A 19,297-nucleotide genomic window follows, 5' to 3' on the forward strand; every position below is an offset into this window, starting at 1 on the left:
AGAAAGGATTTGGTTCTCATCAGGACTGGAGTACCTTAAAAGTAGTTTTTTTTTTTTCTAAATCCTGATATCTGAAAAATCCAATTAGACCCCGACCAATTCGATCGAACCGGGTTAGCCCACTAAGGGGTAAAACTCTCTCATCATGGATTTTCTGCATTCACAAGAACTCGAACTCGAAATCTTGCTTAAGCAGAACAAGTGTCGAGACTTTGCCTAAAAGGAGTGCTTCTTTGAAGAGTAATCGGAAGAGTATGTATAATACGTTGTCTAGAAAATGTGACTAAATATTCTGTTAAATAATGAAATCTTATTATTATAGTAAGAAATTTTATAATTTTCAAACACACCGTTACTAATTACGTGTCAAGAGTCCATGTCTGCTAAAATCCCCCACCAATCAAAGACAACGGAATCTGAGATTTATATGGGATTTGAGGTTTATTGGTTCAAACTTTTGAATTAAAGATAGACAATTCTTATTGGTCCAATGGAGATTTTACAAATACTTTTCTAATTGTTAGAAACTTATTATTGTTATAATCTTTTGTCGTAAGAAAGGCTCATCAGCCTATTCTAAAGATTATTACGAACTTAGAAAATCTGTAATTAGCCACGTGCAATCCATGTGAGTTGCAGTTTATGCCCATCTTCCCCAATTGCCGATGAACTCCACTAATATGCCTCAAACAACCTGCAAAAAGAAAAGATCGAGGTGACATCGCGATTTTCTTCTCCGACGCTCAAGTCAGTCTGGGAGTAATTAAGACGTAATCTATAAATTGACGTCGTCCTTGAATATTTATAATGAATCATAGACATATGTGTTACCTTATCTGGAGAGATTTTCGATATATTCCCGATATTCAAAGATAGATAAAATAGGAAAGTATATCTTCTATACACTTAGCTCTCAAGTAAGTCACTTCTCTCATTGGGGCCAACTGAGCCGTACCGCTCATAAGTCTAATGGGCTTCTCAACCACTGGATGTCGAGTCCAAAAACCCAATCCCTAACAAAGATAAAAAAAAATATATATATATATATATATATAAAAGGTGAAATAAAGGAAGTTTATGGAGATTTTACACATGCATCTTTTCAAGGTTGCATACTATCTGGTAGCTAAAATGTCATATCCAAAACAAAAGATCAACTTATCAACTTATATTCAATATGTAATATTATTCAGCAAAAAAAATTCAATATATAATATGAGTCTTGCCAAAAACACCCAAAACAATGTAGAGACAAAAGGTGAATAGATCAAGAAACAAAGGCGTATTTCACAAAGAAATTTACAAGACATGACAATGACTAAATACTTAGTAAATTTATCATATTTAGAATGAATAAGTAACAATCGATTAAAATGTCTCTAAGTGACAATTTGTGAAACCATTATGGACTCAATTCACTACTTAAATAATTTTTTAATTGAATGTTACTTAGCAAAGTGACAAAGAAACACTCACAGAATATTTGCGCGTCTCATCTTTCCCTATGTTTGCTTTAAATCAAGCACATATATACCAAATCAAACAATGTATGCATACATACATTGTGGACTCATCCTATGCTCTCCAACCTCAATCCCCTTTCACTTAAAATGGCAATTAGTGTGCAGACACCATTGATGGAAGATCTCAAAGGTTACATGGTTCTCTTCCTCATATGGCTCTTCTCTTTCGTGTTGGTCAGATCAATCCTCTCTAAGGCTTTCCCTTCAAGGAAAAGACTCCTGCCATCGCCACTTGCCCTTCCCATCATCGGCCACCTCCACCTCCTAAAGCCGATCCCGCACAAGGCGCTCCAGAGGCTCTCCCGTCGCCATGGACCCATTTTCCGCCTCTCCTTCGGGTCGGTCCCCTTTGTAGTAACCTCATCCCCCGAGACTGCGAGGGAGTTCCTCCGTGTCCATGAGGGCTCCTTCTCCAACCGTCCCTCAACGGTCGCCGTACGGTACCTGACTTATGGGGCAGAGGACTTTAGTTTTGCCCCTTATGGCCCATTTTGGAAGTTCATGAAGAAGCTATGCATGACCGAGCTCCTCGGAACGAGAACGCTTGAGCAGTTCTTTCCCGTACGTCATGAGGAGGTCGAGACCCTCATAAGGTGGGTTAGTTAGTCCTTTGATCTTGTGGTCTACGTGGTCAATTTCTAAGCATAGTAATTTTCAAAACCAAAATGAACAAGCTTTAGCTTCAATTTGTCCAAATGATTCATTTAAACATGATAAGCTTCATCCATAATTGGACGGGTTCAAAAGAAGAACCGAGATGACTGGCATGTTGGAAATGTAGAGTTCTATTATAGCTCGGGACTAATACCATTTTTCGAGTGTCAATTTTGTTTCCCTATTGCTGTACTTGTACTGTTGTACTTGTAATTTGCCGTTTATAGAGTCCGTTAAGGAAGTTATCTTACTCGCTGTTTAAAAAGAAAAACAGGTCGATAATGCAGAAGAGCCGGGAAGACAAGTTGATTGACATTGGCGAAGAGCTTACAAGGCTTGCCAGCAACATAATCTCAAGAATGACGATGGGCAAGAGGTGTTCAGGGACTAGTGCAGAGGCAGGCGAGGTGAGGAAGATGGTGGACGAAGTCGGAGCTCTCACAGGCGAGTTCAATTTGCAGGACTACATCTGGTTTTGCAAGAACATAGACCTGCAAGGACTCGGGAAGAGGCTAAGAGACGTGCAGGCGAGATTAGATGCTATGATGGAAGAGATCTTGAAAGAGCACGAGGAGACGAGGAAGAAACAAGTCTCAGCCTGTGGGCCCGAAGCCACGACGAGGGACATTGTCGATATACTGCTGGATTTCGTTGAGGACGAGAGAGCAAAACAAAGGCTCAGCAGAGAGGGCGTGAAGGCATTCATTCTAGTGAGAGCCTAAGAGTCTAAGCTTGCTTTTCTTGCACGTCAAGATATTATTTTCAAAAGATATCTCATATCCCTGACATTAATTATAGGTTAAGTCTTCATGAACATGATCAGTTGACCATAGTCTAACACATGATACAAAAGATTCTATCATATGAATTATTGCTCAGAAAATCCCAATTGTCAATAGAGGAGCTTATGATTCATAAGCAATTTTTTCATTTTCATTTTCCAGGAAATGTTTACTACTGGGACTGGTACATCAGCGGGCGTGATCCAGTGGGCCTTAGCCGAACTCATCAACCATCCGGCTGTCCTCCAGAGGTTGCAAAACGAGATAGACTCCGTGGTTGGCACCGGAAGGTTGGTGGAGGAGTCGGACATCCCGAGCCTTCCGTACCTGCAAGCGATTGTTAAGGAGACCTTAAGACTGCACCCCTCGGGCCCTTTGTTCACCCGGGAATCTACCGAGGAATGCACAGTGGGAGGCTACCACATCCCTGCAAACACAAGGCTGATCATTAACGTGTGGGCGATAGGGAAGGATCCAAACTACTGGGAAGAGCCGTTAGAGTTCAGACCTGAAAGGTTCATGCTCGGGGAAGGGAAGAGCAGTGAAGTCGACGTCAGGGGTCAGTATTACCAGCTGCTGCCTTTCGGAAGTGGAAGGAGGAGCTGCCCGGGAGTCTCTCTAGCGCTTCAAGTGATTCAAGCGGCACTCGCAAGTCTAGTTCAGTGTTTCGATTGGAAGGCTGGGACGGGGAAAAACTGCAAAGTAGATATGACCGAGGCCCCGGGGATCACCTTGACGTTTGCTCATCCATTCGTCTGCATTCCGGTGGCTCGTGATCTTCCTTTCCTCTCAGTTTATGCATAGTTATTTCTATCATTTCAAGCTCATCTGTTTTCACGAATCAGACCAGTTAAATCTAATGATGTATGCCGCACTGAAATAACAGTCCTACATAATTTCTGTTGTATGTAGCTTCGTCAAGTGGACTATCCATGGCTTGAGACTACATAAATAATATGTTATTAAGGATGCATCTGAAAATTGTGCCGAAAATACTGAGGACTGATCACGGAAATGGTATAGAATCTAGGATTTACTGATGAGTCCAGCAACAAATTTCGATACCTACTTCCCAGGAGAAAAATTTCGCTTCCACGGGATTATATATATTGAAAGAAGTGCACAGTTGTCCAAGTTCGTTCTTCTCTTCTCTTACTCGAGTCTGATGGTTAGAATTGCTACCTTGCCTGCAGTCACTGCCGATACCCGTTCTCACCTCTCTGCAAGTGCAGGTAGCCACCGCCTCCTCTCTATAAATAGAGGAAATGGAAGAGAAGACTATTATTGATTCGGATTTATCAAATCACCTATTGACTATTCCGTCAAGACTATAATCTTGCCATGCTCTGCTTCTTCTTGTCGGGTTTATAAATCTCGTTCGCAGCAAAGCTAACCTGCTAGATCATAGGTGCTAAGGTCTTATAGCATTAACTCTTGCTCCACCGGAGCAGGAGGTGGGGCTGCTTAATGCCGAATCTATCATTTCACATCGGCTCTCAAAATATGATCATGTGCTTCGACTTGCATTTGTGGGTTTATTGTCAGTTAATTTTTGCTATAAGAGAATTGACATTTTTGTACTAATCGAGATAATCTTCTATTGAGAGACATATTGATCTAGAACATACTTCTATCTTGAAAGTGCAGCATTGTGCCAAGAGTAGACCATCACAATGCTATGAACTCCCGAGTGAATTTTATGAAAACTTGGTTCTGGAATGTGGAGGTTGGCAAAACCAAATGCGTATTCTAGTGCTTAGAAGTAGGACTATAATGAAAATCACCTCGATTACTAGGCATCGTCAGCATGGTTGTCAGAATCGTGATTCGATGGGGGATCACCGATTCTGATTTTACGGGGTGAGTCGGGATTGTGGAATCGATAGGAAATCGCGAGCGGCTCAATTCGGCCCAAGCTCGGGCGGGGAAGCGAGCAGAAGCCCAGACCCGAAGCCCTCTCCCGCCCGCCCTTTCTCCTTTCTTTTCAGTTGGATGAACCCTAATTTTTCCCCACTTTCCAGTCTTCGACAGTTCAACATTGCCCCGAAATCTTCGAGTCTTCGACGAAATCTTCCTCCACCTGCTTGTTAGTTGCTTTTACGAGCTTCGATTGACGGTCCAGGGTCCACCACCCGCTTCTTCCAAGCTACTCTGAGCTTCGACCGAGGGCAGAGTTGTTGTTCTCCTAAAACTTGACCAGCAGTCAATCCTGTGTGTTTGTCTGAATTCTTCTGCTTCTTGTGATTACGTTTCTACAGTTGGGAAATTGTCATGGGAGACAAGTCAGAAGGCGTTTGTCGGGACTTCTACGTACCAGATTACTTACTCGTTCCTAGATCTAAGCCTTGGAGGATTACCCATGTATCGGCATGTCCAGTCAGTGTGTTCATCAACTCCAAGAGTGGCGGCCAGCTTCTCGTAACGTATCGCTCTCTTCTCAACAAAAACCAGGTATGAATTTTTGTAAAGGGCAATTCGAAAGACGACAGCTGCTGCTCTTTCTGTGAAGTATGAATATCCTAGTCTTAATTGCTTGCATTTATGTCTCAGGTATTCGATTTGGGTGAAAGTGCTCCTAATAAGGTGTTACACCAGTTTTATGTTACTTTAGAAGTGCTGAAGAATAACGGAGACGACTTCGCCGATGAAGTTCAGAAGAAATTAAGAATAAACTACGGGGTAAAAAATGAAGGGCACTCCTGTTTTTCTTTTTCTTCGTGTCATTTATCAAAGCGAATAGAAATGAATAGTCTGCTCTCGACAATTGTATCAACAGGTTGCGGGAGGGGATGGCACAGCAAGCTGGCTTCTCGGAGTGATTTCTGATCTCAGGCTACCTAAACCGCCTCCAGTCGCCACGGTGCCACTTGGAGCTGGCAATAACCTCCCATTTTCATTTGGCTGGGTAAGATACTAAATCCTTGAATCATCAAGCAGGTGAAAATATTGATTTCAATTGTTCCCGTGAAAACCTAAGAATATGTCTTTTGTCTCTGTATTCGTGGGTATATATATTTGAATTTGTAATGTGCCTGTTGACCATTGTTTGGTAATTTTAGGATCAAGTTGAACTCTGAATTTTTTTCATGCCAGCACATCATTTGAGAAAATTAACTATCCTGATTTCTGATGTTGTATGGTGAATATGCTACGAAATTTGCCAGTCACTTTTATTTAGGAGTTTGAGTTATGATTTCGATTTCGATAATTTGTAACGATATTTTGTGTATTTATGATTTATTGTTGATTTATTTGAATTTACAAGAATTGATTTTTTTTTGCTCGAGAAAGTATGTTACATATATATATATATATATTATTTTTTTAATTACAGGTAGAATCTTACGATTCACGATTCTACGACCCTCGACCGATTCTAGGTAGAATCACGATTCTGACAACCTTGATCGTCAGTAGATCCAACTTTTGATACCGTAGTATTCAAATATTCCAAACCATGCTGCCAAAGGCGCTTTGGTCTATAGGGAATTACGACTCATGCTGAATCCCATCCCCACGAGGCTGAACACCGTCCGACACATGACTACACCGTTGACAACCGTGACCGGTGCTGTTTACAACTTAAGCTAGCGGTTCACGAGGCTTGAATCGGCCCGAACTCTCTTCCTCAAGCCGTAATATGGCTGAGGCCTGTCAAGCCTATTGGGCCATGTTTATTGGGCCGAGGATTAGCCGCCTTTCCTTTTTCTAGGGTTTCTGCTGTTCGCCCAAAGATTTGCCTTTTGGGGTTATGAAACAAATAACAAAACCCCAAAACCAAAGAGAAAGGAAAAATAAATAAATAAATAAAAGGACACACAAAGCCTTTATTCTTCTTCTTATTCTTCCTCACATCATTCAATTTCCCATCATTTCCATTTCACTGCCATAACCATTCCACAGTTCTCTCTCCGCTTCTTTTCAGCTCATCCTCTCTGCATAAGGTCAGCTCCGCCAATCCTGCTAAACTCCGTATCCACTATTGCATCCAAAAAGCTTCTTTTATCCGATTACCTTGTCCCTGTCTCGGAGTCAGTGCCGATTGACTGAATGTAGCACCTGTTAGCAGTGTTTATTCTTTTCAAGTCTATATTGGGCCATGTCGACTGGGCCGTGGATTAGCCACCTCTCTTTTTTCTAGGTTTCTGTTGTTCACCCAAAGATTTGCCTTATGAGGTTCTAAAACAAATAACAAAACCCTAAAACCAAAAAAAAAAAAAAATGGGAAAAAAAGAGTAAATAGGCAATTTGATCAATGACTTCGCAGGTTACGTGAATCGGGTCCCTAATTTATTTTTTTGCATCAATATAGTCCTTGAGTTTGTTAATTGCATCAATTTGGTCCTTGTAAATCAATTACATCCTCCATTGAAGAAAATGATATCAATTACATCCTTTACCAAAAAGTTATTACTATATCAATTGTGTCATTTTTTTTTATATAAAATACGTAAAGAGCTCTTTTTGGTCTGTCAATTAGGTCATTCCATCATCATGGCATTAAACATGACGTTAACTGTGGAGCATGTTACATTATTTAGGTCATTTCTTTGTTTTTTTTTTGCTTTACTTCTATCTAATAGAAAAAATTAAGAAAAATTGAAAAATGGAGGCTTTAAAAAGACGACAAAATGGCGTCATTTTGAGGGGATGAACCCAAAACGACGTCGTTTTGGGTTCAAATGAAGTCATATTGAACTCGCCATTCAAAATGACGTCGTTTTGTTGTTTTAAAAAAAGGTTCAAATGAAGTCATATTGAGCCCGCCATTCAAAATGACGTCGTTTCGTCGTATTTTTTTTTTTAAATAAAAAAAATTGAGGGGAGCCCCCATCGGAGCTCGCCCTTGTTTCCATATGTTTTTCAAAATAGATGAAAAACATAGGGAATATAGGGGAGAGTCTCGATGGAGTCTCCCTCGCTGGCAACCTGCTCGTTAGATGCTGGACTCTCTAGTGACCTCTCCCTCAAGGCAAGGTCGTTGGCGGGGAGCCCCCATTGGCCCCCACTATTTCTTTTTAAAATTTTCTATTATAAAAAAAAAGAAAGCAAGAATCTAAATGATGTAATACTGTCAGACGAATTTTGATGGAAAGACCTAATTAATGTACCATAAAGGACCTGCTTAATGTATATTGCGTCATAAAGAACCCAACTTATATAGTGTATAATGCAATTAATTAACTTCCTTAATTTGAGGATGTAATTGATGTAATTTCATTTAGTTGGTGATGTAATTAACGTAAAAATGACCTATTTGAAGTAAATTGGAAAAGTAGGGGATCAAATTGATGCAAATCGATAAATTCAAGGATCAAATTGCTGCAAAAAATAAGTCAGGGATCTAATTGATGTAACTTACGAAAGTCAGGAATCAAATTGTCAAGCCTATATTGGGCCATGTCGACTGGGCCGTGGATCAGCCCTCTCTCCTTTTTCTAGGGTTTCTGCTGTACGCCCAAAGATTTGGCTTATGGGGTTCTGATACAAATAACAAAACCCCAAAGAAAAAAAAAAAAAAAAGGCCGAAGCCTTTCTTCTTCTTCTTCCTCGTATCATTCAATTTCCCATCATTTCCATTTCACTGCCATAACCATTCCACAGTCCTCTCTCCGCCTTCAGCTCATCCTCTCTGCACAAGGTCAGCTCCGGCGATACTGTGGAACTCCGAATCCATTATTGCATTAAAAAAGAGTCTGTTATACGATTACGTCCGTCCCGGTCTCGGAGTCAGTGCCGGTTGACTGAACGCTGGCAGTGGTTATTCGTTTCGAGCTTAATTGGCGCTGCTCCGTGTGCTGCAGGAGGTTGGATGGCGGGGAAGTCCAACAAGGGGAGGAACCGTCGGGGTTCTCATGGCAATACGAGCTCCGCTGAGTCGGCTCATGCTCAGCCTTCTGGCGCCGCCGCGAAAGAGAATGCGAGTGCCTCCCCGGAGCCGAGTGTGGCCGACGAAAATGGAGCTGAGCTGAAGCCCGAGGCGAAGGAGTCGGAGAACTCCGATTCTGCGGCCCAACCTAAGCAAGGCAATGACTTGACTATCCTACTGAATTGCTTTCAGATTCTTCAATCTGTTTCTTGAGTGTCGTTATATATTAGACGAAATACATACACATATACATATGGTTGTTGTACGTTTCTTTCTGGGAGTGGGTTCGCCATATTTGGATTGCTCTGTTTAGAATATCTATGACTCTGGTGCTCTGTTTCAACTGTTCTCAATTGTGAGCTTAACTTTAGGACCTTCTGGCTATGCAGGTGATCTTCATCTTTACCCAGTGCCTGTCAAAACACAAAGCGGGGAAAAGCTGGAGCTGCAGGTGAGAGTCGGGAGCTATTCGTTATCCCGAGCTCAAGTCATGAGAGATTTCTACAGTTGCTTCATGTTTCGAGTCCGTTACTGGTTTATATAATGTTTCTATGAAACTTTCTCGCCTGAGATGCCTGTCTCTTCTTGGTAGTAAGTTCCCTAGTTAGAACTAGGAAGGGAGGGTGAGAACCTCAATGGGCACACATGTGGTTATGTCATAGTAAAGGTTATGGCTGTAAGTGTAGGTTGAGGGTGAAATAAAGGCAATAGTGCTGTCATCACATTTGTCTTCTGCGTGTTATCGATGAGAACAGATCTTATGATTGGCTTTACTTTATGCTCGTTGTCTGCTGTAATTAACCATACAAATTGGTCAGTCTATAAATTGGTTTTTTGGCTTTTGCAGTTAAATCCAGGGGACTCTGTGATGGATATCAGACAGTTTCTCCTTGATGCCCCAGAGACATGTTTCCACACATGCTATGATTTGATCCTGCACACAAAGGATGGTTCGAGTCATTACCTTGAGGACTACAATGAGATTTCTGAAGTAGCTGATATCACTACTGGCAGTTGCACATTGGAAATGGTTCCTGGTAAGGTCAAGCATCAATGGGTTCGGCTATTTTGAAATTAGTTTTCCTGTCATTAACGTGGCAATTGATTGTTATGGCAGCACTCTATGACGACAGATCAATTAGGGCTCATGTTCATCGGACAAGAGATTTGCTGTCTCTTTCCACACTTCATGCCTCTGTATCAACCTCGCTTGCTCTGCAGTACGAGACAGCTCAAAATAAGGCTTCTGGTGTTAAAGGTTTGTATTTATGCTAATTCTGTTTGTATAATCTGTCGATCTAGTTGAATGTTTTTTATTTTAACTGTTACTAAAATCTATTATATTCCAGATGCCTCCAAAATTGAGGTGCCGGAGCTTGATGGTTTGGGTCTTATGGAGGATGTTACAATGTCATTGGGCAATTTGCTATCATCTATGTCAAAAGAAATTAAATGTGTGGAAAGCATCGTATTTTCGTCTTTTAATCCACCTCCAAGCTATAGAAGGTATATTGTCTTGACATTTCTAATTGTCAGTTTGTAATTCTTTTTTCTTTTGGAAATTTGGCACTTGAATTTTTTTCCGGTAGAAATGTTCAGTTAAAGTCTCCCTTCTGATTTCAGGCTTGTTGGAGATCTGATTTACTTGGATGTAGTAACATTAGAGGGAAATACATTCTGTATCACCGGAACCACAAAGACTTTTTATGTCAATTCAAGCTCTGGAAATACTCTTGACCCAAGGCCGGGTAAAGCTGCTGCTGAAGCAACCACACTTGTGGGGCTGCTGCAGAAGATCAGCTCTAAGTTCAAAAAAGGTACAAGTGAAACTTGGTTGTGTTAAAATTTCAAGCGGAGCCTAGCAATAGCATACTCGACATTAATATGTTCTTGTCCTATAACTTATTTCAATAAAATTGTATTTTGAAGCTTTTCGTGAAATCTTGGAGCGGAAGGCCTCCGCACATCCATTTGAGAATGTTCAATCTCTGTTGCCTCCAAATTCATGGCTGGGACAATATCCCATTCCTGGTAAGTGCAATTCTGACATTCATATTTGCAAAGACGGATTCATTTCATGCTTCTGCGCCAGTAAACATATTGCTGCTTCTAGGCATCTGTAATGCTGCCTCAATTTAATACTATTATTTTAGTAAGAAGAAGAATTGGCCTTGGGCTAGTTGTTGGTACTTTTCTGAGGATCTGTTTTTTCATACTGGCCTGATGGCATGTAATAATCCTTTCAGATGTTATATCTTTTAAAAGAATAGCTACAAGGATATTATACCCTCACCGAATCAATAAACTGCATATAGTGCAAAAAAGGGAGGTGATAATATTGGAAGATCTTACGTATTAAATCCGGTTGTCAGATCACAAGCGTGATGCAGCCAGAGCTGAGGATGCACTAACTCTTTCATATGGTAGTGAGCTGATTGGCATGCAGCGAGATTGGAATGAGGAGTTGCAATCCTGTCGTGAGTTTCCCCATACAACGCCTCATGAAAGGTATATGACATGTTTTGAGTGACATGCTATTATGGACATTGAAATTCTATTTTTTTTAAAACTTTATTGTGAAAATTTGCTGTTGCAGGATATTGCGTGATAGGGCTCTCTACAAGGTGACTTCTGACTTCGTTGATGCAGCAGTCAGCGGTGCAATGGGAGTCATTAGCAGATGCATACCCCCAATAAATCCTACTGATCCTGAGTGCTTTCATATGTTAGTATGCCTGGCAACAATATTTTCTAATTGTTCTAGTATCATCTCATGGTTTCTTTTGTTTACTGATATTTAAGAGTTTATCATTCTCGTGCTTCTCTTTTTGGTAATGAAATTAGTATTATATTTATTGGATTCAGGTACGTTCACAACAATATATTCTTTAGTTTTGCTGTTGATTCGGACATTGAGCAGCTTTCCAAGAAGCGTGCTGTTGATTCTACATCAATTAATGTGGGCACTAGTTCAATGGGTACATCTTCTGATACGTCAGCTGGTGATTTACCACATGCAATTAGTGGAAATGGAGAAAACATTAAAGGGTCAAATATTGGGGGAAATGCTGGTGCAGTTGAACTGGAGCCTGAGTTATCTGCTGAGACTCAGATCACTGACAGTGAACAGGCTACATATGCATCTGCAAATAATGATCTTAAAGGAACCAAAGCATATCAAGAGGCTGATGTTCCTGGACTGTACAATCTTGCGATGGCCATAATTGATTACAGGGGCCATAGAGTGGTTGCACAGGTGAGTGAAGAATACTTTCATTCTGCTTCTATTTCTTAAGACCGTAAGTTTGCACTGGATTTAGGTTTTTTATAGATTATCTTGAAATGCCGGCATAGCCTTTTAGCTATTTATTGATAATGGAAATGACATCCATGTTCATATCCTTTGCATTGGTGATCCTTTCGGCAACCAAAAGAGCATGAAAATGCAAGAAGATCTTTGTTTGATCTGAGAAAAATTTCATTTAATCTGTCCTCTTTGTGTAATTGTCCCAACCCCACCCCACCCCAACAGAGTGAATTTTCCTTCTTAACCATGCCTTTATTCTGGATTCCTATTTTTACTCACTATCTTAATCAATTAAATTTGCTATTTCTTGCAGAGTGTCTTGCCCGGTATTCTTCAAGGGGATAAATCAGATTCCCTTTTGTATGGTTCTGTTGACAATGGCAAGAAGATATGCTGGAATGAAGATTTTCATTCTAAGGTGCAGAAAAGCGGCAGTAGCAAGTTCTGTTATATATTATTTATGTGATAGTACTTAGTATTTATGATGTAGAAACTGCTTTATAGTTGATAGCTAGTGCTGGTCCTTTACCATTTCTAGCCAGCAACATTGTTCAAGCTTGAATCTCCACAATTGTTTCGTATGATATCAAATGAATTATAATGAGCCTTTTCCTTTGCGTTTCTTAGGTTTTAGAGGCTGCAAAAAGCCTTCATCTGAAAGAACATGCAGTGCTTGACGGCTCTGGAAATGTCTTTAAACTGGCAGCACCAGTGGAATGCAAGGGCATTGTTGGCAGTGATGATAGGTGAACTTCCTTCTGCTATCATATATCTCTAAATTTCTTGTAACTTTGCTAGTGGATTCTGTGACTCAGCAGTGCGTATCAGCTCTACTTGTCCATGACTTGGTTATGCATATCAATGTTATGTGATGCCTGAAATGTCTTGCTTTGCGGGAAGGACATACTATCCGAGGAAGGAGTTTAATGAAAGAAAGGTGATTCTCTAGTATGAGAGAAGATATGGAATGGTATTTCTGAAAGCCTGAAAAGGAAGAGTTCAAAAAGATTCCGTTGAGGGCTTGTTTAGGAGCTTCAGACTGCTATATATTTGGACTTGCGGAATAGTTATTTATGAAACTTTTTTGATGCCCTTTGATCTTCATGAAAGCCATACTATGTGAAATTAGTGTGATGGAGGATGAATCCAACTCAGTTCCTCTTCACCTCTTTCAGAAAGCTGCGCATTTGATTAGTAGCTTCATGGCAGACTTTTTGCTCTTCTTACACTCTTCTTTATATTCAGGCACTATCTTCTTGATTTGATGAGAGTAACACCTCGTGATGCAAACCATACGGGACCAGGCTCTCGATTTTGTATATTGCGGCCTGAATTGGTCACTGCGTATTGTCAGGTGGGTGCAGACCTTGTCATTTTTAAATATGATGACATTCTCTTCATACATTTGTGTTGACCTAGTGAAATTTGTTTTAATTGGAGAAGGCCCAAGCTGCAGAGAAATCAAAGCATAAGTCTAAATCAGATGCTGGTGCTGATATGGCAGCAAATTCCTCTACAGTTGCTGATGAAAATGCAACCAATAAGGAAGAGGCTGAGCAGCAAGCAAAGCTTGGGGCTGTTGCTGATGATCATGGGAGAACTGAAAAGGTTGATGAGAAAGTCAAAGTTGAGGCTGATGTTGAACCATCAGGAAGCAAGGTAACATTAAATTCTCTTCTTTAGGCCAGTCTTCGCTTGTAATTTTCTAATAACGTCAGAAATCCATCTTTAGATGACTGATCTAAATGAAGTTTTGGCTGAAGCACTAATTTGAAAATTCTTGTATTTAACGGATTCGATTTTGTCACTGATTGTTTTTATCCAGTCTGGTTCCGCATCTACCTTTTCTGTCGCCTTTTGTTTCTCTCATCCATATATACCTCAGTTGTTCTTTGAGAGAATTTTTAATCATATAGGAGAAGATTGTGTGGAAGTTCTTTCCATGTCTCAAACAAAAAGTTTAATTAGATTGTAGGGACATAGTTGTACCAATCGATTCTTGTTGATGTCTAAGCGACTAGCACCTTTGGTTTAAGCAATTAGCCCCTTTGGTTTGTGTGATTCACGAAGAATTATTTCAGGACATTGCAAAACAGAAAATGGAAGATTCTTTGTCACAATCGGCTCCTGTGCCTGCTGAATCAAGTGAGGAGATACTTTTTAACCCTAATGTCTTCACCGAATTCAAGTTGGCTGGCAGTGAAGAGGCAAGTTTTTAGGGTAATGTAGAAATTTTCTTATTTACATCCAATTCAGATTTTCTTACTTACTTTATCGAACTCGTCAGGAAATAGAGGCAGATGAAGAAAATGTGAGGAAAGTTAGTTCCTACCTTACAGAAGTGGTGCTTCCAAAATTTATACAAGATCTCTGCACCCTTGAAGTTTCACCTATGGATGGTCAGACATTAACTGAAGCACTCCACGCGCATGGAATTAATGTTCGTTACATTGGAAAGGTATGAATTGTTTGACTTTTTTGTTTAATTTTTGGAGCATTGAATATATACTTGAAATTGAAAGTAAATGCATGAGCTATGATTGTATTCCTTAGTGACGTTTTATTACTTTGGGAATGTTAAATAAGATGGTTTATATTGCAAGGAACTCCAATGGTTAATAAGAATGCGTGGAAGATCAGTCTATTGATATTCCGTATTAAATCCTTTTATATATAATATATCCTGTAGTTTGTCAGCTCAAAGCTTCTAATATTTCTTTATCATCATACTAGGTGGCTGATGGGACAAGACATATGCCACATCTTTGGGATCTTTGTTCTAATGAAATCGTGGTCAGGTCGGCGAAGCATATTTTCAAGGTTAGCCTTGTCTTGAAAATTTAAGGTCTCAGCATCATGCTACTGTAAAGAAAACGTGCTTTCACTGGGTATAACATTAACATAAAGAATCCCAATATTGTGGATATTGTAGGATGCTCTGAGGGATGCAGAAGATCATGATCTTGGGCCTGCAATATCTCACTTCTTGAACTGCTTCTTTGGAAATTCTCAAGCTGTTGGTTCAAAAGGCACTAATAACAGTACACCGTCAAGGATCCAAAAGAAGGTACCGGGGTGTGGATGATTTTTGGTTCCTGAGGATCTATGGTTTGAATATGTGCATCATATATTATGCTCTATCAAATGTTGCAGATTGAAATTAAAGATCTTTCATAGGAAGAGGTTCATGCATGATATGAGACATATTACTATTATTTTGGTAGTTGTGCAATTTGATTGTGGACGTAATTTCAATTCATGTTTCACTAATATTCTTATATTCATTACGATCAGGATCAGGTTGGCCACCATTCTTCTGGCAAATCACCGAGGGGACAATCAAGGTGGAAAGGCAGAACATCTACAAAAAAGAATCAATCTTCATACAGGAATTTCAGCTCAGACTCCATTTGGTCTGATATACAAGAATTTGCGAAAGTGAAATACAAGGTGACAATATAATATTTTTCTTTTCCCATGATTTGGTTTTGTTACTTCACCCTGCCATAGGGGGAGGTACCATGGACCCCACAATCTATACCATGTCATTGCCTAAAGGTAGTTAATAGATTATGAGGAAGTTAAACCAGTTTATTCGGCTAGTCATAATTCACACTTTACAGCAGATCAATTTTCTCTCACCTTTTTCTTTTCTTTGGTAATACCTTTTCTATTCATTAATCTCAATTTATTTTTTAATAGTTTGATTTGGCGGAGGATGCAAGGTCTCGGGTTAAGAAAGTTGCAGTTATCCGCAACTTTTGCCAAAAGGTAACTATGCCGGTCTATCTCTCTTAGTTGGTTTTTCTTTTGCACATGGAAGATACTCTGCCGTTTCTTTCTCTGCATCAACAAAGCTGGCCGCATAAAGCATTAGCTTTTTCAAGCTGATCATCTCATGCTTATGCCATGTGTTCTTTTCTTGTTTACGAAAAAAATTATGATTGTATTACTTGGGTTATTTCTTGGGTTTGTCAAAATTATTATAGTTCTGCTTCTATGATCAAATGTTTTAATATTGCCTCCTCCCACAGGTTGGCATCTCTCTTGCTGCTCGCAAATATGATCTTAATGGCTCTGCACCATTCCAGCCATCTGATATCTTGAATATCCAACCAGTGGTGAAGCATTCAATTCCTGTATGTTCAGAGGCGAAGGACCTTGTGGAACTTGGAAAAGTCCAGCTGGCTGAGGTACAGTACTTCTGGTCTAAGAATTCCTATTGTCTTGGAGTTAAGCATCGGTCTGATCTGTACACTCACTTCTGAATTACTTTGAAGTATATATGAAGTGTACAATGGGTAAAAAGAGTCTTTTTCTTGATTACTTTATTGAAGTCCTTTCGATGCATATTTCAGGGCATGCTCAGTGAAGCCTACACATTGTTTTCTGAGGCATTTTCAATGCTTCAGCAGGTAATCATTGTTCCATTTCATCTTAATTGGTATTTAGTTTTTGTCAGCTTACGTAGGTCATACTTTTCTTTATGAATTTGTAGGTCACTGGTCCGATGCACCGTGAGGTGGCTAATTGCTGCCGGTATGTATGGTCTCCACTCTCTGGCATTTTGCTGAAATCACTTTCCTCTCTTTTTTTCCACCAATTACGAGAGCCCTCATTTTTTTGATTTTTCAAGTCATCTAAAGCAACAAAACTGCTCTTCCATTGAACCATCTTTCACGATAATGATAATTCTGTTCAACCTGATGTTCAAATTTTTAGGCCTATATATTGATTTCTTTCCTTTCTTATTGTCCACCATGAGAAGAGCCCTCATTTTTTTGAACTCGCCAGGTATCTCGCCATGGTTCTATATCATGCAGGGGACATGGCTGGTGCAATTATGCAACAGCACAAGGAATTGATCATAAATGAACGCTGCCTAGGCTTAGACCACCCTGATACTGCTCACAGGTATTGTCCCGATCCTATGTCATTTTGCATTAAAGATCTTACATAAAGGTAGTTATCAGACTCTGTCGTCTGGATATTTAGATGTCGTTTTGAAGTTAAAGTTTCATTTCGACATAGTCATGATGACAATGGATGGAGCCAGAGGATAGATCTCTCTCTCTCTCTCTCTTTTGCTCATATTGTATCCTAATTCTCCACATTGTTAATATACTGTGGCTCAGTTATGGCAATATGGCACTTTTCTACCACGGGCTGAACCAAACAGAGCTCGCACTCCGGCACATGTCACGGGCCCTACTCTTGCTGAGCCTTTCATCAGGCGCTGATCACCCCGATGTTGCTGCTACCTTCATCAATGTTGCGATGATGTATCAAGACATAGGGAAGATGGATACTGCCCTTCGGTATCTCCAGGAGGCATTAAAGAAGAATGAGAGGCTTCTAGGAGAAGAACATATCCAAACTGCAGTTTGCTATCATGCTCTTGCTATTGCTTTCAACTGCATGGGCGCATTTAAGCTATCTCATCAGGTACGTGCTTTGCAGTGAACCACTTGACATTGTTGGGGTTTGATTAATATATTGATCAGTGTAGCTTCCTTTTTGCAGCACGAGAAGAAAACCTATGACATTCTTGTTAAGCAACTCGGTGAGGAGGACTCAAGAACGCGGGATTCGCAGAACTGGATGAAGACCTTTAAGATGCGTGAGCTTCAGGTGAGCAACTTACTTTACGAACTACTTTGAATTTTTAGATGATCCTAACAGGCACTGACCTGGGTTTGTTCTGTGTAATTTTACGCGTGACAGATGAACGCTCAGAAGCAGAAAGGACAGGCTTTAAACTCTGCGTCTACCCAAAAAGCCATTGACCTCTTGAAGGTACTTTTGGATCCTCATCCCATTTTCAGCTCATGTCAAGTGATATGCTGTTTCAAACTGTTCTGATAGCTGTTTGTTAACCATGAAATAAATACATGATCAGTGCATCATCTCGAAAGTTTTAACACTTTCGAACATATAAAATCAAGTATTTTGTCGTTTACTTGGAGTGAATGTACCTAACTGAAAATATGCAACTTGGTCATGGCAGGCTCATCCTGACTTGTTGCTACAAGCTGCTGCTGCAGCAGGAGGTTCCGGAAGCTCGAGTGCCTCGATCAACCCGACTCTCGCTCGAGGAAGAGGTGTTGATGAGAGGGCCGCCCGTGCAGCTGCTGAAGCCAGGAAGAAAGCAGCGGCTCGGGGCATCATGATCCGACAGAATGGTGTTCCTGTCCACTTACAGCCCCTCACCCAACTCCTCAACATCATAAACTCTAGTGCGACTCCAGAGGCAGCGGCTAGTAATAACAACGAAGAATCAGATGCAACGAAGACGGAAATTAATGGGCACACAGCTTGTGCCACGACAAATAGCGGGGAAGATAAAAAGGAAGAACAGGTGACTTCTCAGCAGGGTCAGCCCCCAGTCGGTTTGGGCCGAGGATTGGCTTCCCTTGACTCGAAGAAGCAGAAGACACTGTCTAAAGCCATGGTTTAAAAAGGTGAGAGGTCCTGTGACTTTTCGTTTTCCATTGAGCATAGAAGACAAACAAATATCACCTATTTTTGGAGAAAAGTGGAAGTGTTCGAGAATCAGTCCTTCATTCTCAAGGAGGAATCGGAGTTTTGGAAGTCAAAACTTACTAATGAGAGGGGTGGTTTCTGAAGCGTGTCTCGAGTATGATCTTGCTGCAAGATTCGGTTACTACTACTGTGCGGTCGATACAGGGTTAAGTATTCAATAAATTTTGAGGCAAGACTTTCTTTTGTCGTGATATTCCTGAATTTTTTTGCAAAATCATGTGGATGAATCTCATGTGATAAGTATTTTTGGGGCGAATTTGTCGAAGCATATTGTTCGATGGTAGGTGTCTTGTTCTTGTTTCTCCCTTTTAATGTGTAAAAACAGCTTCCCAGATGGGATTGAACTATTCCCACATCCAATAACAAAGCCAAAATCCATTTCGCTATATTCTTATTCAGTATGCTATTCTTCAAACAACACGGCATAGATCCGTGTGGGTCGATGTCTTCTCCCTCGAAGAAGTTACCGTTCGTCATGTTCCAATGCCGTCTCACATCGCAACGATACGAGACTCATCTTTTTTTTTTTTGGTCGAAGAGGCTATGCATGTTGGTAGTTGGTGGACTATATCTTGATGGTTGGTGGATAAAAGTAATTATAGTTTATTAAGGGATGGTA

The 19,297-nt window shown here is 40.4% G+C and overlaps 3 protein-coding genes and 1 long non-coding RNA gene across 5 annotated transcripts; 3 read left to right on the forward strand and 1 right to left on the reverse strand.

Moving 5' to 3' along the window:
• Positions 1–1,575: 1,575 nt before the first annotated feature.
• On the forward strand, positions 1,576–3,870 carry LOC116189653 (cytochrome P450 93A2-like). Its single transcript, XM_031519411.1, has 3 exons — positions 1,576–2,116; positions 2,452–2,887; positions 3,122–3,870. Exons 1-3 carry the CDS (start codon positions 1,578–1,580, stop codon positions 3,761–3,763), a joined length of 1,617 nt encoding a protein of 538 aa, XP_031375271.1. The 5' UTR covers positions 1,576–1,577; the 3' UTR covers positions 3,764–3,870.
• LOC116189658 lies at positions 3,249–4,879 on the reverse strand. The gene is made up of 3 exons (XR_004152441.1): positions 4,744–4,879; positions 3,468–4,209; positions 3,249–3,386 (listed from the first exon to the last, which is right to left on the reverse strand). It is a non-coding gene; the product is annotated as an uncharacterized LOC116189658 (long non-coding RNA).
• A 97-nt stretch (positions 4,880–4,976) lies between these two features.
• LOC116189656 (diacylglycerol kinase 5-like) lies at positions 4,977–6,210 on the forward strand. 2 transcript variants are annotated; one of them, XM_031519417.1, is made up of 4 exons: positions 4,977–5,127; positions 5,218–5,410; positions 5,510–5,638; positions 5,736–6,210. In XM_031519417.1, exons 2-4 carry the CDS (start codon positions 5,231–5,233, stop codon positions 5,874–5,876), a joined length of 450 nt encoding a protein of 149 aa, XP_031375277.1. In that variant the 5' UTR covers positions 4,977–5,127; positions 5,218–5,230; the 3' UTR covers positions 5,877–6,210. The 2 variants fall into 2 exon arrangements, with proteins under 2 accessions (XP_031375277.1, XP_031375276.1); XM_031519416.1 differs by having other exon boundaries at positions 4,977–5,410.
• Positions 6,211–8,441: 2,231 nt separating this feature from the next.
• LOC116188082 (clustered mitochondria protein) lies at positions 8,442–19,064 on the forward strand. The gene is made up of 29 exons (XM_031517217.1): positions 8,442–8,600; positions 8,764–8,985; positions 9,218–9,279; positions 9,676–9,865; positions 9,946–10,086; positions 10,178–10,334; positions 10,452–10,645; positions 10,758–10,859; positions 11,201–11,336; positions 11,425–11,553; positions 11,694–12,084; positions 12,449–12,553; positions 12,763–12,881; positions 13,381–13,489; positions 13,579–13,794; positions 14,217–14,342; positions 14,423–14,593; positions 14,869–14,955; positions 15,068–15,202; positions 15,430–15,585; positions 15,838–15,906; positions 16,170–16,328; positions 16,494–16,550; positions 16,634–16,674; positions 16,930–17,049; positions 17,271–17,580; positions 17,659–17,766; positions 17,860–17,931; positions 18,143–19,064. Exons 2-29 carry the CDS (start codon positions 8,772–8,774, stop codon positions 18,590–18,592), a joined length of 4,326 nt encoding a protein of 1,441 aa, XP_031373077.1. The 5' UTR covers positions 8,442–8,600; positions 8,764–8,771; the 3' UTR covers positions 18,593–19,064.
• The last annotated feature ends 233 nt before the right edge of the window (positions 19,065–19,297 follow it).

Source organism: Punica granatum, chromosome 8 (assembly GCF_007655135.1).
Source record: "Punica granatum isolate Tunisia-2019 chromosome 8, ASM765513v2, whole genome shotgun sequence".
NCBI lineage: Eukaryota > Viridiplantae > Streptophyta > Magnoliopsida > Myrtales > Lythraceae > Punica > Punica granatum.